At 57.9% G+C, this 17,815-nt stretch overlaps 1 protein-coding gene across 5 annotated transcripts in view; it reads left to right on the top strand.

The window, feature by feature from the left end:
• CALN1 (calneuron 1) overlaps positions 1 to 17,815 on the top strand; it is a 147,362-nt gene that overhangs the window by 18,791 nt on the left and 110,756 nt on the right. For 2 of the 5 annotated variants that reach the window (XM_032129883.1, XM_032129884.1), the window contains exon 2: positions 108 to 302. In XM_032129883.1, the coding sequence (XP_031985774.1) occupies positions 181 to 302 (122 nt within the window). In that variant the 5' untranslated portion in view covers positions 108 to 180. Of the gene's footprint in view, positions 1 to 107; positions 303 to 8,953; positions 9,133 to 10,176; positions 10,723 to 11,501; positions 11,602 to 17,815 lie in introns of those variants that run through there. The other 3 variants (XM_032129887.1, XM_032129886.1, XM_032129885.1) reach the window with 3 other exon arrangements.

Below are 17,815 nucleotides of genomic sequence, written 5' to 3'. Positions count from 1 at the left end.
CCATTGTTGTCCCGCTCCCCGGCTGGCATGAATTATTGAGGGGCTGAGTTAAATAAATGATGAGCCCCGCCGTGCGTGCTGAAGTTTGTGTCGCTCCTCGCCCGCAGAGTCGCACTCCGGGCTCGCCTGTGCCCATGATGAGCTCGCCCAGCGCCCGGGCCGCGCCGACTCGCCTGCCTGATGGGGCTGATCCAGGAGCCGGCCGAGGGGCAGCCCAAGCATGAAGGAGGCCGCGGGGATGAGGCTCCCGGCGAGAAGGAGGAGCCGCCGCAGCGGAGCAGGCAACCAGAGTTCCCCTCCTGGCAAGTGCTTTTCTCCTCCCCGCTCCCTTCCCGGCCGGGCGAGGGAGGGAGGGAGGGACGCTCCTCTCCCGGGGGTGGGCGCTGGGGACACCGCGTGTGCGGGGAGGATCCCTGGGCCAAACCCCGGCGCAGAACCGCACCCCAGGCAGCGCTGAAGGCGGACAAACCCTCAGCATCTCCCGGGAGGGCGGAGGGGCTCTGGGCTGGAGCCCAAGGTGGGTCCAAAGCGAGCCAGCCCCTCCTCTCCTGCTGCCTCGCGCCTGGGAAGTCCGAGTGGAATTTTGGAAGCCTGGTAGCCTTGGAAATCGATTTGCTTTTTATTACTTTTCTTTCCTCACCATTTTGAAAAATGGCTTGACTCACAGTTGCATGAGGCTGTGGGGACTCACCGCAGACCATCTGTTTCAGCTGTTAACAGTCATTAATTCTTTCGTATTTTTTGCTACTTTCGAGACACTTTGGGGAAAAAAAAAATATGTTCTAGATGGCATTGGAGGAGTTCAAAGTCACTAACGCTTTTTTCTCAGAGAAACAATATGCCGTGGATGCAGTTGTTCTAAAAGAAATACATTTTTATTGGCTTTCTAAACGGGGGATCAGTCTCCTGCGGCCATGCAGGAGGAGGACACGGTGTTTATCTCCTTTTCGCCATGTATTTGGCTCATACCTGCACTGCAACCCATGGGCTGAGGAGGGTTTTTCTGGGTTGAATCTATTGCAGAAAGGCTTTCATTAAAAAAATACAGTGAGATTTTCTCTTAAGCCGCTGCATTCCTGGGCCCAGGCACTCGGTGATTAACTCAGCCGGATTGTCCCCGGTCCTGCTCAGGCGCTGGGAAACGCCCCCACTGCTGGGACAGGAGCTCCCAGCTCACGGCTCCGGACTGTGGATGGGGAGCTGGGGCATCTGGCCTGGGAAATAATGGAACAAACCCATCCTGTGGTCACTGTTCCCCCCAGCCTGGGCACATCCGTCCTCCTGCCTCGCCCCTGGCGTTCCCTGAGCCAGCTCTGCCAGGGGGGCTGTTCCCGAGCCCCTGGCCAGGGAATCCAGCTCTCCAGGGCTTCAGCCGAGGTGTGTTCCCCACCTGCTCCATCAGTGGCTTCATCCAGGACTTGGGATGCCCCCCTGGGCTTCACCCCAAAGTCCCCCTGGAGGTTTCCCTGTGGTTCATGGAAAGTTTTAGATATGCAATGCAAAAACCTTCCTTGACTTTCACAGGGAGGGACAGGACACAGGGAATGGCTTCCCAGTGCCAGAGGGCAGGGCTGGATGGGATATTGGGAAGGAATTGTTCCCTGGGAGGGTGGGCAGGCCCTGGCACAGGGTGCCCAGAGCAGCTGGGGCTGCCCCTGGATCCCTGGCAGTGCCCAAGGCCAGGCTGGACATTGGGGCTGGGAGCAGCCTGGGACAGTGGGAGGTGTCCCTGCCCATGGCAGGGGTGGCACTGGATGGGCTTCAAGGTTCCTTCTGACCCAACCCATTCTGGGATTCTCTGATTCCATGATTTAAGGAAATGGAAGAAGAAGGTGCAGTACCTTGGGAACACCAGCTCCTCCAGGGATGCCAAGTCCTTTGTGCCACCACGGAGCTGTGGGGTGGAGAGGGCAGAGCAGAGAGCTCCGGGCTCGTGGCTGAGCTGCTTTGGGCCCTGCACCTGTGCCAGGAGGTGAAACATGGCCAGGAGCCTCCAAAGCTGCTCCTGGGGCTGCTGGGGGGGAATGCAGAGCGGGGATGGCCCTGCCCTGCCAGTGACACCTGGGGGTGACAGCCAGCAGCCGTGGAGCACTTCCAGCCTTCCATTAGGACTGCGGCTCTCAGAGAATGACAAATGCGGCTGGAAGAGGCTCCCTGGAGCTGGCCAAGGAGCCCTGCCCGGGGCTGGCTGGGGGAGCAGCTCCTTGGCAGCGGCTCTGGGGCCGTGCTGAGGCTGAGCCCAGGCACGAGGGACACGTGGGGACAGGGGGTGGCACAGGGTGGCAAACCCCAGCCATCGCCACGGGGTAAAGCAAAGAGCCCATAGGACGTGCCCTGAGAGCTCAGCCCGGGTCTGTGTGACCCCACATTCCAGGGATGGATTGGAGCCACCTCCTGACCTTCTCCAGGACATCCCTGGGTCTCTGGTCTCGTTCCTGAGCCGGGGCTGTGCCCTGGGTGCTGGAGGACAGCCAGGTCGTGCTTGCCAGCAGAAGGTGCAGGAATTCACATCTGGAGCCTTGGAGACGTTTGGGGCCTGTGTGGTTTTCATTTGAGGCCTTTCCACTCTCCATTGACTTAATTAAAATTAAAAAAAAAAAAAAAAAAAGAAGCAGGCAGGATTGGGCGCTTTTTTTTCCCCTTTTTTTTTCTGGTCAGATGCCTGGCTCGGAGTGCTACAGAGCCAATTTTCATTTTGAAATTTCCTTTCATTTTAAAGCTCCCCACAAGAATTTGGAGCTGCAAACCGAAATGAGGAGGTGTCAGGCTTCACAAACCAACCCAACCCCAAACCTATTCATTAACTCAAAAAGCATCTTCTGTTTTGTCAATTTTCTGGGAAAAAATTAACTTTGGGGTTTTTTTTCAAATAAAAACACTGCTTTTTAAAAAAAATAACTGAATTAAGCAGAAATACTCCTCATGTTTTGCTGCAGTGGGGGAGAAATGGGGGCTGGCTCTTGGCTGAGGGCTGCTCTCCCCTTTGCCCTCCCTGCTGCCAGCCTGTGCCATGGGACAGAGAATTTCTGGGGCATGGGTGGGGATTTGCAGCTTTGATAAAGATGATTTGAGATCCTGGGGCCCCCATTAGTTCCTGATGGCCCAACATTTGTTGCTTTTCCCTGCATCCATCTCCTCCTCCTCCTCCTCCTCTCTCCAGGAGCTCAGACCTCGGTGCACCCCGCGACCCCCACAGGGCGCAGCCTGAAAATCCCTCCCCGCTCCCAGTTCAGTGAGCAAAGGGAAGGAGATCTGTGCCCAGCAGGAAATTTGCCCATTAACACCCCAGACACCAAAGTCTCAATGGAGCTCTTCCCCCTGAAGCAGCTCAGATGCCTCTCCCTGATGGGAAGGCTAAAAATAAGCACATTCTCCACAAACAGCTTAAAGATGTTGAAAAAGAAAAGCAACAAAGGCTGGAGAATGGGTGAGTCACGAAATTACAGGGCTATCTTTCGAAGAGCAAAACAAAACACGCGGAGCCCCCCAGCCCTGGCTGCTGAAATCGTCGGGAATTTGGGGCTGGCTTGGGGCTCTCTGCCCTTTGCAGGCACTCGGCTGAGCCTTGTGGGCTCCGGAGGGGGGAACCTTCCCCAGTTCTGCTCCAGCAGTGCCAGAGCCTCCCTGTCTGAACGACGAGAAGAGCCCCAGCAGCGGGGACAGGAGGTGCTGTTCTCTCCTGCGTGGGCATTGCTGGAGGGGTTTTTTGGGATAACCCCCCTCACACGAGCTCCCGGGATGAGGAGCCTTCCTGCAAGAGGCGTAGGCCAAAATTCCTGTCCACAGAGTATCCCCTGGCCCCAGGGGAGCCTCAAGTGTTTGGAGTCTCAGCTGGGAGCAAGATCTCTGTGGGTGCCAATGCTGTCAGTACCTTGAGCTGGGTGAGATAAAACGATTAAAAGGAACTTTCCGTTTGGGATTTTCCCCCCTCCCTCAAGGTCTCCTTTCGATGAGCTCCACCAGGGTGGGCTCTGTTGCAAAGCTGCAGCTTTTTTAGCATTTGCAGATGAGCTTGAATCAAAACGCTGGCATTTGAGGCAGCAGGAGAGGGGCTGGCCCGGTGCCAAACCTGTGCCTACATCTGATGTTTGCAGCCAGCCCCAGGCTCTGGAGCAGGCTGGAATGAGCCCTTGGATCCGGGCAGGTGGCGGGGCTGGGGATGCCGATGTGCTGGTGCTGCTGCACTCAGCCTCGCTGCCGGGGCGTGGGACACCCTACTCGGGGTCTGGGGGGGCTGCAGGGTGCCCCTTTCTGCCCATCACTGAACCCCAGGACGGTTGGGTTGGAAAGACCTTAAAGGGATCCAGTGCCACCGCTGTCACGGGAACACATTCCACTGTCCCAGGTTGTCCAAGCCCCGTCCAACCTGGCCTTGGGCACTGCCAGGGATCCAGGGGCAGCCCCAGCTGCTCTGTGTCAGGGCTTCACCACCTTCACATCACCCTCAGCACCCTCATCCGTCCTTTTTGTGGCTGAAGGAGGGGACAAAGGCGGGCAGTGCCAGGCTGGGCTGTGTGAGAGCCTGGCCCGTGTCCCCAGCCCGCTGTGGCACCGCTGGCTCGCTCCCGGCCCAAAGAACCTCTTGATCCATAAATCCATAGCCCAGGCTGGCAGCTCCAATAAGAGCTGTGCCCAAGGATCATCAATCCTGGAGCAGAGCTCGCTCAGCAGTGATTTAATCTCAATATTCCACTCTGAAATGCGCTAATTAAACTCCAGGAGAAAGCATCCAGTGCAGGAGCGAGGTGGAGGAAAAGGAAAAATAAAAGTTTCTCCTGGAATAATTCAGCACCATTAAAACACAAAAATCCAGGCTAGGGAGCAATTGTACTCCTTCCACCAAGTGTTTCAGCAGAAATAATGGGATAGGATTAAGCAATACTGAGAATGTGGGCTGCAAGTTGGAAACCTCTCCCACTTGGGAGATCTGTGAGGCCGTGAAAGGCTCCTGAGCCTTCTGCGGGGAGGGGGACAGTGGCTGCTTCCCAGGACATTCCAAAGGGGAGTGGGCAGAGCCCCCCTGCCCAGCACTGGGGGGAAGGAAGGATTGCAGAGCTGTCCCCTCCAACGGCCTTCCTGATTTTCCAGGCTTTTCATTCATCCCTACCTGAGCAAAGCCCTTTAATCCCACCGAGGACTTTCCCCTCTGAGGGACCTGGCAGTTTGGCCCTCCAGGCCTCCCATTCGGCTGAAAGGGATGCTTTGCAGCCACCCAGCTCTCCCGGAGCCGTAGCCGGGCTTGCCCTGCCTCCCCTTGGACACCCAATTTATTGCTGCCGGACCCGCGGCGCTCTCGCCCCACGCCGGGCTCCAGACCCCAAACACGGACCCTGCCCTGCCTCGGGGGCTTTGCTCCCCACCCCCGAGCTGGGGGACCCCACGGAACGGGCCTGCCTGGAGTGAGCGGCTCGATGGCAAATGACACCAAGGGCTGATCCCTGGAGGGTGTCCCCGGGCAGGGCTGATCCCTGGCGAGTGTCCCCGGGCAGGGCTGATCCCTGGAGGGTGTCCCTGGACAGGGCTGATCCCTGGAGGGTGTCTCCGGGCAGGGCTGATCCCTGGAGGATGTCCACGGGCAGGGCTGATCCCTGGAGGGTGTCCCCGGGCAGGGCTGATCCCCGGTGGGTGTCCCCGGGCAGGGCTGATCCCTGGAGGATGTCCACGGGCAGGGCTGATCCCCCGCGGGTGTCCCAGGGCAGGGCTGATCCCTGGAGGGTGTCCCGGGGCAGGGCTGATCCCCCGCGGGTGTCCCAGGGCAGGGCTGATCCCTGGAGGATGTCCACGGGCAGGGCTGATCCCCCGCGGGTGTCCCTGGGCAGGGCTGATCCCTGGAGGGTGTCCCCGGGCAGGGCTGATCCCTGGAGGGTGTCCACGGGCAGGGCTGATCCCCCACGGGTGTCCCAGGGCAGGGCTGATCCCTGGAGGGTGTCCCTGGGCAGGGCTGATCCCTGGAGGGTGTCCCTGGGCAGGGCTGATCCCTGGAGGGTGTCCCTGGGCAGGGCTGATCCCTGGAGGGTGTCCCCGGGCAGGGCTGATCCCCCACGGGTGTCCCAGGGCAGGGCTGATCCCCCACGGGTGTCCCAGGGCAGGGCTGATCCCCGGTGGGTGTCCCCGGGCAGGGATGACCGCAGCCCGCCCTGCTGCCGCCGTGTGCTCGGTCACGCCGGGGTTTTACTGTCCCCGCCTGTATCGTTTCCAGGAGCGCAATCCAAACATCCTGAGGGTGATTCCCGAGGAAGCCCCATCCTTCTGGAGAGCTCCATCCCAGCTCTGTCCCTCTGCCACCCCCGGCCCCGGAGATGCCCAGGACACCTTAAAACCAGAGGGTTTGCAGTGATCAGCTCTGTATTCTAACAAAAAACAAAGGGGGAAGAGCTGTGGGCTGCTCTTATTGATGTGGATACAACCTGGAGATATTCTGGATCTATTCAGGGATTAATGAGGACTCGTCCTTTCACTATTTTTGATAATAAATACATCAGCCTGCTGGATTTTCCAGCTGCTGTTCTCAGCCATGAAGGTTGGAACCTTTCTGCTTCATGTTTTCCAGAGATGAAGGGAAGGAAATTAGCTAAAGGCAGGGAATAACAATCCCAAATGAGGGGGCTTGCCCCCATTTACTCACACAGGCAGCCCAGATGGAGATGAGGGAGCTGCAGGTGAAAGTTTCCTCATGGATCAAGGGAAGAAATAGGAACGAAAAGTAAAAGGATGAGGAGACTGATCTGCATCTCATTCTGATGGAACAACATTTGGTGCCATCACTCACCTTCCACTGCTGGTGCTGAGGGCCTTGCTCCTGGAGCAAGGATTCTCTTCTCACTGAGCACAGGAATGCCAATAACTTCATAAAAATGGTAAAGCTGCGGGATGTAGCCCAGCCCTGGTGGTTTCTAAGGGACTTGGAGCATGGCTCAATTCCTGAATCTCTGTGCAGGCAATGTCCAGGCACTGGGAGAAGGGCAGTGGGATGCAGAAATCCCCCCCTGGGGCAGGACAGCTGAGCTGGTGGAGCAAAAAGGGTTGAATATCATTGGAGATGGGGTTTACAGTTTGCATAGGGAGCAGAGAAAGCCAAAATCCCTCTGCCCCCGGGTCCTGAGCTGCAGATCATGTTCCTTCTGATCCCAGGAAAATCCCAGCATGGGGAACACGGTGACCCACGAGGCTGAAGGGAAGGAGACAGGAAGGATTTTACATCAGAAAAGTACAAGGGAGACAAGATGTGAATTAAACACCTTTGAGCCCTAAAACCGACACTCTGCAGGCTTTGTCTGATGCTCACACGGCTGTGGGAGTGTTGCTGGAGATGACGGGTGTCTCTCCAGGCTGTTTTCCAGATCCAATTGAGGCAATTTTAGCTGTGTTGGGCTCCCATCAGAGCCTCTCCTGCAGTCAGCTGCTCTCCCCAGCACAACATCTCTGCTTGCTTTCAGCCCAAATTGGTTTCACTTAAACTTCCCCCCACTGGAAACGTCCTGGCCCAGCTGTCCCTGAGGGGTCAGGGCTTTGCTGGTGGCAGGCAGTGATCCAAGGGCTGTGTGCCTCAGGAGCATTCCAAAAGGGAGCTGGGAAGCCAAGCGAGCTCCACCGAGTGCTGGTACCAGGCTGAAGGTGACTGCAGCAGGGAAGGAAAGGGATCTGCTGGCTGTGGGGGGGATTCAGCCGGGGAAGGGAGCTCCTTCAGGCACTGCCTCTTTCCCAGGGCAGAAATCCGGGGCTCCCTGGAGCGGCCAGATCAGCGATGTGGATCTCCCTGCTCTGCTCCTCTGCCTCCAGCATCCCGTGGGGGTTGGCCTGGCTTGGGGGCCCTGGGTTTGGGGAGAGCACAGTTTGTGCACACAGAGCACAGGAGACACCTGCAGATGTGGATTCTTCTCCACTGCTGCTGCCCAAGAAGTCCAAGACCATTCTGGACAATATCAGCAATGGTGGGGCCAGCAGGACCAGGGCAGTGAGGGCAGGGATTGTCCCCTGTGCTGGCACTGCCAGGGCATCTCCAGTCCTGTGTCCAGTTCTGGGCCCTCAGGACAACACAGACCCTGAGGGGCTGGAGCGTGTCCAGGGCAGGGAACGGAGCTGGGAAGGGGCTGGAGCCCCAGGAGCGGCTGAGGGAGCTGGGAAAGGGGCTCAGGCTGGAGCAAAGGAGGCTCAGGGGGGACCTTGTGGCTCTGCACAAGTCCCTGACAGGAGGGGGCAGCCGGGGGGGTCGGGCTCTGCTGCCAGGGAACAGGGCCAGGAGGAGAGGGAACGGCCTCAGGCTGGGCCAGGGGAGGCTCAGGGTGGATTTTGGGGAAATTTCCCCATGGAAAGGGTGCTCAGGCATTGGAAGGAGCTGCCCAGGGAGGACTGGAGTGCCCATCCCTGGAGGGATGGACGTGGCACGTGGGGACATGGGTCAGTGGTGGGCTTGGCAGTGCCGGGGCAGTGACTGGACCTGGTCCTGGAGGTCTTTTCCAACCAAAGGTTCTGTGCTCCTGCAAAAGGAACTGGCAGTTTAACCCCCCTCCCTGCCGAAAGGAGACCCGGAGACACAACTTCCTGAGGGGCTCGGCCCCACAGGAGCGGTTCCCTCCCGGCGCTGGGTTTATCGGGGCCGTGCCCTTCCCGGCCCGGGGGCCTGGGGCGGCGGGCCCGGAGCCGCTCCCTGCGCTCCGCATCGCCGGCTGGGCTGGAGGATGGGGAGGAGGAGGAGGCGGCGGGGAGGCCCGGCGAGGAAGGGGTTAGCGGGGGCCGCGGCGCGGGGCTGGCGGCGGAGGGTGGTCCCTGGCCGGGCCGGGGGAGCGCGGCGCGGCGCGGCGGGGCTCGGGCTGCGCTCGGGGCTGCGGGGCCATGGGGCGCTGAGCCGGGGCTGCCGCGCCGCGCCGCTCTCCTCCTCCTCCTCCTCCTCCAGCATCGCCTCATCTCGGTCCGGTTCTTCGCTTGTTTGATTTGATTTCATCCCTTTGCTCGATTTTTTTTTTTTTATATTATTTTTTTCTCTCTCTCCGCCATCCTCACCGCCCAGATCTCTCTGTGCCTCCTCCCTCCATCCTCCTTTGAATTACTCGTCTGGGAGCGATCTGGAGGGGGGGGGGGGGGGGACCAGTGGAGCCGAGCAAACCTGTGGCGGAGGAGGCGGCTGGTGGAGAGGTGAGTGAGGAGGTGGCGAGGGATGGGGAGCTCGGGCTGCCCCCGGCCGGGCGGGGAGGAGGGGAGGGCTCGCAGGGAGCCGGCTGCGCGCAGGCAGCGCCCTCCCCTCCCCGGCTCGGGGGCACCGCAGCTCCACGGGGAACCTGTTGGGGCTTCAGCCAGCCTTGCCAGCCGGGTCAGACGGGCCGGCAGCCGAGCGATGCCGGCGGGGGATCCGCGGGTGGCCGCGGGGGTGCGCGGGGGGCGATGCTCGGGATGCTCATCCCCTCCTCCCCTCGGTACCCAGCCCCGCGGTGTGATGGATTCGCGGCTGTCCCCCCTCTCGGGCGGTGTGCGGCTGTGGGCGCTCACACGCGGGTTTGTGGAGTTGCCATGGAGCGGCACAACAGCACTTCGGCTGCCCAGAAAACCTTTTTTATTCATTTGCTGGCCCCCCGCTCGTCCGTAGCGCGGGTGATGTAATGAGAGCTCGGTGTCCCTGCGGTGTCCTGCTCCCGGGGAGCTGGACACGGGTGGAGATCCCAGATCCCAGGGCACAGGGAGCATCGGCCGTCGGTTCGAACGGATGGGTCCTAATGGATCTGTCAAACCCAACAAATGCACTTGACGGAGGAATTTGGCCCCAAACACCTCCTGATGCCGCTGTCGGCAACCAAAAGGCTCCGAGCAGAGTCGTGCCCGTCCCCGGCTCGGAGCTGTGATGGGCCCAGCCCCGGCTGCTTTCTGCTGATTCAATCGCCAGGTTTAACACCTGATTTGCAGCGATCGCCTCCTGCTCGCCCCCTCGAGCAGCCCCGGGGCTGCAGTGGGGCGGGCCGAGCTGCCGGGCTGTGCCGGCTCCTGGGCGAGCCGCTCTCGGCTACTCAGCAGCTCCTCAGACCTTTCCCACCCACCAAGTTTCGCTGTTTTCCATGGAGCAGCTGCCTCCCCCTTAGCGCCGTGCCGCGCTCACCCGCGGGGCGCCTGGCGAGCTGTGTCCCCTCCCGGTGGCTTTGGGAGAGTGGTGAGTGGGAGAGTCCTCGGGATACGGATGGGCTGCGCCGGGACATGAGAGCGGGACGGGAGCTGCGGTGGGAGCGGCTCCCCGGGCTCTGGGTGCCGGAGGAGAGGTGTGTGATCCTGCGTGGCTCCAAGGGCTCGCTGGACTACAGGAGGAGCTTCCCGCAGCCTGGGAAATGGAATTTGCCCGCTGTTGAGCTGTAGAATAGCTGCACAAGGCCGGCGCTGGCACAGGACTGGAGCGCCCAGGGTGCTGGCATCACGTAGGCAGCTGCCACCGAAATGACACACTTGATTGAAGGCCAAAAGAACCCAATACGTAACTGCTGTGATTAAGCTCCATATGATGCCTCAGAGCAAGTAAAAACCCCTCCTTCATCTCATCTTGCTTGTAACGAGACAGCCGTTGCAGGGCTCTCATTTGGGTCATGTTGTGGCTTTTGGGGGATTTTGGGGGGGTTGTTTTGGGTCGGGTTTTTTTTGCTTCTGGCTGTACACACCCATGACCTGCAGCAATCTGCACCCCCGCGATGCCCCCTGAGAGCCTGGGGCTGTAGGTGTGCTGCTAGCTGGGAATACAGATCCGAGCAGGTAAGAGCTCCCGATGCCGTTTCTTTACCAGGGAATATTCCAGCTGGCTCCCCGTGGGGAGGGAGAGGGTCTCTTGCACGCGCCCTTCCCCCTGGAGTGCATGTGTGGGACTTTATTCCCGGGAAGGGTTTGACGGGGTAGCTTCATCCTTTCAGTTCGGGGAGTCTCGGTGGATGCTCGGCTGTTTGCTCAGGGGATGCTCTGGACCTGTAGCCAGATCCTCTCTGCACTGCACCTGTGGATAAAGGCTCTGCCCGGAGGGGTCTGCATGGCTCGGGGCAGAATCGCACCGGGAAGAGAGGGACCGCAGCCCGATCCTGCTCGGGGTGAAGCTTCCAGGGGGTCTCAGGGCTGCAGGGCTCTCCTGGGCAGGGTCTGTCCTGCAGGAGCTGCGTTCTGCTCCTGAGTTCCTCAGCAGTGTGCAGAGGTTCTCCCAACGCCTTCCCTTAAGTTCTCCGTGGGGCGGGGGTTTGGTCCTGGGAACAGGAGGATTTGGGCAGGGAACAGGAGCGCTTCTCAAGCAGCCTCCCTGCCATCGAGCCCTGGCTTGCGAGGAGAAAAAACCCCAAACCAAACCAGAGCAAGAGTTGGCACAACGGGTGATTTAACCCGAATCTCCTTCCTCGCCTGCCTCAGCCGGGCGGGGAGCGGGGCTGAGCCTCCTGGCTCCATCACCACGCAGGTTCTGTCCAATCGCAATGTGCTGGAGGGCTCTGCTGATGCAGCCGATCCCTTCCGTACCACGGCGGATCTGTAGCTGTAGATGGGTTTAGAAACAACATTTTGGTGGCTGCTTGTCCGGGCTTTCCTGCCCCAGCCCAGGCGCGTTTCAATGGCCGGTCCCGTGCGGCTCCCTCCGCCTCCAGGAAAGCTGCCCCTGTAAGTTCGATGCAATGCAAGCTTCTCGTTGTCTTTCTCTCGAAATGTCCTAATTTCTAAGCGAAATCATGGCTTGACCCATGAAACGAGGGTGCTGTGCATGTTTTGTCTTCCAGAGTTGTGGTAAACTGAGCAAAAAGTGCACTGAGAACTCCTTGGACTAGAAATGCCCTCCACCATCATTTTAGATTTGTGCTCATAGAACTTTTATTGATTTGGGATGAAATATGGCAGGCAACCTATGAGGAGATGCAAATTCAAACAGGCAGAGCCTTTTCAGAAAATGCTGGGAATGTCAGAAGGGTCTGAGAGCGTTCACTGTAGCCAGGTGCCTTCCCGAGGTAAATGGAGAGGGTTTTTGATGTTGTGTAAACAAGACCAAGTCAGTTTTATTCAGTTCAAACAGTCCCCAGCTAACGATGCACTGGGAATCGATCCTATGGAGGAGCTTTGCAAGGCTGGGGAGGCTTTAATTGTGTTTTTAACCTGTGAATGTGGTTGGTGTTAAAAGTGTGAGCCAGAAACTCCAGTAAATGCTGGGTATTATGCAATAGTTCTTGGGCTATCATGAAAAGAGGGCAATAGAAACAAACTGGTTTATAGGTCTGCTTTTAATTAACTGCAGCCTCCTTCGATAAAAGCACTAACATGTGAAAATGGTTCACAGAATAAAGACATTAAGCAGTGGCAATAAAAGCCACAGTCTGAATTCAGTCTGTTGAACCTGGAGCCCATGGGCAGGACCTGGAAAACGTAAAGAAATACAGTGGGTGGTTCTAAAAGTGCCCTCTCATTCCTTGAACTTAACATCAGCCTGTGGAGGCTTGCTGGGCATAACTGCGTTTGCATTTTTACAGCAGGAGAAAGGCAAACCTGAAACATCTGCACTGAATTCTGTCCCCGGGTCTGTCCCTGAACATCTGCACTGAATTCTGTCCCCGGGTGTGTCCCTGAACATCTGCACTGAACGCTGCCCTCGGGCCTGTCCCAGCTGGGGCTTCCAGGCCCCTTTTTGGACCTGGACCCTTCCTGGACCTCCCTTTTCCAGGCATCATCCAGCCATGTCACCTGGCTGGAGGGTTTGGATCCGTGTTGTTCCGTGCCTGGAGCGTTCCCTGTTGTGTGGGCAGCTCTGCAGGTTTGGTGGCTGTCCCTGGGTGGGGACACTGCCCAGTGGGGGTGGCAGGGCCCAGTGGGTTCACCTCTGAACCCCCAGCACTGAGCGATGCCTGGCGGAGCTGGGGGGAGGTGTAGGTTTGGGGCTCTCTGATCCATCCCTTTTCCTTACCCTCCTGTATTTCCAGGCCTTTTCCCGAAGTCCTTCCCGCGGTATCTGTAGGGGTTTGGATATTCAGGAGTGCAGGAGGGTTAAAATGGGGCTGCTTTGCCTTTGAACAGGCTGCAGGCAGTGGGGGTTTGCTGTGGTCCCCGGGTGTCCTGCAGGGTGCTGGGGTGGCTGGCACAGGTGACAGCACGTGCAGACAGACAGGTGACAGCGGGGAGAACGCTGGGTGCGTATCATTTCCTTGGCATCTCTGTCTCCTGGATGCTGAGCTGTTAAACCAGAACGTGAGCCAGCCCCAGGAGCTGGAATTTGTTCGGTTGCGGGAATGGCTCCGCTGATGTCCTGCACAAACCCAGTTCGGCTCCGTCCCTTCCCAGCCTCTGTTCCCTGGGTTTGTGCTCTCCCCCTGCCCAGGACCTGGTCCTGCGGGGGTCGGGGGGCAGAGCCTCCCGGAGTTAATGAGTTGTGCCTGACGAGGCTCTGTCCCCTCAGAGTGTGCAGAGACACCTCCGTGCCTCTGAGGGGTTTCCCCTCCTGCCAAACCTTGGGCAAACAGAGGAGGAAGCCCCGGCCCAGGTGAGCCCTGCTGGGCTCCCAGCCTGTCCCAGCACAGGGAGCTGCAGGAGCTGCTGTGACCCCAGGGAAGTGTCCCGTGGGCAGGGTTTGGATACCTGCACTGTTTGTGCTGCTAATTAGCAAACGTCCCAAAGGGTGCACGGACACATCCAGAGGCTGCCAAAGATGTCACAGGAAAGTGTTCTTTGGGATCTGTTTATTCATTCAGCCCCAGAGACTCTGCCCTGACCCCTTTTAAAAGCAGCACTCGAGGAGAAAGGGCCTCTCTCCTTTTCCCCCTGAGTATCCCTGACCTCCTTGGGGCAGTGATTTCCCCTCTCAGCACATCAGCTCTTATGCAAATGAGATTCCAAAGAGCTGGTCAGCCCTGCCAGGTATTAAGGTTGGGAACAGCCAGCCCGAGAGAAAATCCCAGGAAAACCAAGAAAATGAAGTCTCCGTAACTGTTTCCAATTATCCAGAGCTGCTGTTCTCCTGGTGCTTCGGGAAGAGACATGGGAATCTCTCAGGGTCGAGCTGTTTACAGAGTGCTTGTGGGTTTCAGACCCCCGCCAGCATCAGATTTCTCTCGTACGTTCCCTTCAAATAAAGGCTGACATAAAAATAAGGACGCTGTAATTTGTGCCACCCCGAGAGCTCAGCGCTGCTCCAGCAGGAAATGATCCCTGGGGTTCTGGAACAGCTTTGCTGAGATCTTCCAGGGAGCAGGAGCTGGCAGGGAAAGCAGCACAGACTGACCCTGCTCTCCCTGACAGGATCTGGTGCCTGGGGAATTGAGGATGGCGAGGTTCTCCAGCACGGGCTGGGGCCAGGGAGTGCTCCGAGCTCTGCAGCCTCACAGCTCCGGGGCTTGGCCCTTGGGAAAGGCCCATTCCCAGCGACTGCTGGGTGTGGGGTCACCGGGATACTCCTGCCACAGGCAGGGGGTGGGGTAAAACAGCTGCTCCGAGGGGATGGATGGATGGACAGAGGGCGGGATGGACGGAGAGAGGGATGGACACACAGACCACCTTTGGCAGCAGTGCTGCAAGTCCTGTGTGTCCAAGGCAGCCGATGTTCCTGGTTTCTGCAGGAGTGGGGCCACTGGCACAACAGTCCCTGTGCCCTTTGTCCCCACAGCCCGTTCCCGGGTTAGTGACAACCAGCCTGGTGGCTCTGGACACCTCTGGCTGGGCCAGGTCTCCCTCTGGGTCTGTTCACCCTCTCCTGGCAGCCTGGGATCCTCTTTGGAAACCTGGATCCCCTTCAAGCTGGGCCACTGTGTCTGAGGACACTTTTCCAAGGAATCTGCTGGCCCTGGATGTTTGCAGGGGAAGTGCTGGGAGTGGATCTCGGTTGGAGTCTTACACCCCGATCCACCTCAGTTTGCATAAAATTGCTCCGGTGCTGGGGTTGCCCTCGTCTCTAACTCCCTTCTGCTCATTCCTGTGTGTTGGTGGCTCCAGCCCTCCCAGCTCCCAGGGAATTGTCTGTAGGAACCATCAGCCACCGCTTTAAAAAATAACTCTCCCCAGATGTCCCAAAGCCTCCTTTGAAAGAAGAGGTCTGGCAGAAGTCAGATTTATTGGGAGCAATTAATTGTCCTGCTAAGAGCCCTCAATGTTTTGGCATTTCATTAATAAGACGTAATCAACCACCAGGCCATTTGGAGTGTGTTACTCTGTCAAATCCGCTGTTAATTGTCACTATTTGATAGATTTCATGTTTATAATTACCCGTGTGTGACGCAGGGTGTGCTCTGAATAATCCATTGTGTATTGTTTTGTGAAGCAGGGCGCTGGGGGTGCCAGGAATCGCTGCTGCCTCCAGGGCTGATTCATGCCCAGCCAGGGGAGGGAACTGGACAGGAGGGAGTGAACAGAAGCTCCGAAAAGTCCCCTCCAGCCAGGCTCAGTGAGCAGACGCCCGGCAGCCGTGAGTGGAGGAGAAAAGGGTTCAGTAGAGCAGGGAGTGTGTTGGGGATGGTTACGGGGGCGAGGGTGCACCAGTGACATTTCCTCCTGCTTTGATGTGCTCCTCAGCTCTGCTCTGAGCTCTGGAATATTTTTTTTCCTTGCTGTCAACAAGGACCTTGTTCTCAGCGTTCAGTTCTCAGTGATCTCGTGTTCTTGTACTCGGGGAAAAAAAATGAGCTGAGTATTCCAGAGAAAGGAAATTGGGATCTTTTAGTGTGTGAGCAGCCAGGACTGAAGGGTGGGGTCGGTGTGAGGGGCTGGGCAGGGGCGGGTGATGCTCCAAAGCCTCTCTGGCACCCCTGACCTGCCGTGGGTGCTCAGCTGAACCTGCTCTCCGTTGGTTTTGTCCATTCTCCCTCTCCTGAATGCTGGAGAAGCTGATTTCTGGGAAGGGGGGAAGGAGGAGCCCCCTCTCCATGCTGGCAGGGATTCCTGGCGGGCACTGGGTGGTCCTGGCTCCCCTGGCTCCATCCAGAACAGGATGCTCTGGGCCGGGAAAACAGGATGCAGTGGGCTGGGAGTGCTGTGGCAGCTCCAGCAGCTCCATCATCCTCCCTCAAGGGTGGCTTCTCCTGGGTTTGAAGGTCCAGGAGGAGCTCAGAGCCTCCAAAGTGGGAAACAAACCATCAGCAGCCGTGGGTTTTCACCCTGTTACCTCCAACAGCGTCCTCCGAGGCACCGGGGCCTGGGGACGGGCTGGGTGTGTCCCTCCTGGTCAGGCAGGAGATGTCCCTCCTGGTCAGGCGTTTGTTCCAGGGGTTGGTCACCTTTGCCATTAAAACTCTGCCTCAGTCCCCGCCGTGCAGGTCCCTTCAGCCTCCCACCACAGCCCCCTTCTGCCTGGAGACCTGAGACGGTTCCGTAGCCTGCGTCGGTTTTCTCTCCTAAAACTCGTCCTCTCTGGAAAGGGCTTGTTTTGGGAAGCCCAGTGTGATGGACACCGTGGCTGTCCCTGGGGTCCTGCAGAGGAGCTCAGCCCACACGAGGCAACGGGAGGCTGGGATAAAAGTTTCATTCCCAAACTGATTTTTTCATGTTTCCAGGTGAATTATTAGAGGGGAGAAGAGATTGGAGACTTTGGAGACTTTCGTTGCATTGCTGGCTTTTTTTTTTTTTACTTTCTAGCATCAACTCAGAGGCTTTCCAAACCTGGAAGATGGAAATGTTTTACTAATCTTGGTTAAACACAACTGGGGGCAGCAGCAGCGACAGAAAGTGGGAGAGGGCAGCAAAAACCTGGGGATTTCTGGCTGCAGAGGGTGAGGATGAGTTTGGGAGCTGAGAGGAGCTGTGGTGAGGGGAAATGAGCTGTGCCGGCTCTGTAATCGGGCAGGTTAAGCCTGTTTGGGAGTGGAAAGGGTCTTTATCCCCTTGTGAGTGCTGCTCCTGCCCTGGGGACACACAAGGAGTTATCAGGTCCTTGCAGTCCTCCCTTCGAGCTGGGATCAGCCCCAGCCACGGTTCAAAAGCAACAAACAACAGCTCTGATTCCCCTGTCCCTCCGTGCTCTCACACGTGCAGCTCCCAGGCAGAAATGTTGGATTTTATACCTCACCCGGCACCCTCAGCTCTCCCCTTGTGCCAGAACTCAAAGCAGCAGCAGTTGTTTAGAGACGTGGTGTCTTTTCAAGTGCGTCCTCTGCTTCTTCATTTCAAATTTACTGCAGAAGGTGGGAAAAGAACCCAGCACAAAACGCTCTGAAGCTCCAAGTGCTTTGTAGTCCCTGACTCTGGAAGTTTGTGGCTCCTGAGGTGCCGTCCATTACACGAGGCTGTCACTCAGATCTTGTTTTCTGCCTTGCAGGGGACTTTTTTTCCTTCCCAGTTACACCTCAGAATGCTACAAACCATCTGTCTGTGAAGTCCTTTTCCCCCAGTGATCGCCGTGGGGAGCTTTATTGTTGGTATCCCAGCCCAGGTCTGCATTTCCTGCCTGGATTAGAGGAACTCAATGAGGGTTATGCCAATAAATAATCAGATAGAGCCCAAATGCCGTGAAGGTGTGCCAAGGGCACTGGGGAGAGGAAGGGTTGGGACTGGGAATGTCCCTGGAGGTCAGTTTGAGCTTTACCTGTATCCCCACCAGCAGGGGTTCAGTGAATCCCACCTGTGGGGGTTCGGATCTCATGTTTGCAGCCCGTAAATCCTTGTAAAAGGGGTGGGATTTGTCTGGATGGATTCATTTGCTGAAAATATGTGTGAGGAAAGCCGGGTCTAACTTCTGATAAGCACCCAGGAACGTGGGAGCCCTCCTGTGTCCCAGAAAAGCTTTCAGAGGAGCTTTAGGGCTCCCTGCACTCTCATCCTGGTGGCTGCAGCCCAGCCTGAGGAGATCTGCCTCCCCAAACCTGCCCAGAGCGTTCAGCGCTCTGCAGGCTCGGCAGGGAGCCTCTGCTCT

The sequence above is a fragment of the Corvus moneduloides genome, chromosome 20, assembly GCF_009650955.1.
Source record: "Corvus moneduloides isolate bCorMon1 chromosome 20, bCorMon1.pri, whole genome shotgun sequence".
NCBI classification, from domain to species: Eukaryota; Metazoa; Chordata; class Aves; order Passeriformes; family Corvidae; genus Corvus; species Corvus moneduloides.
This window is presented reverse-complemented; position numbering and strand designations above follow the sequence as displayed.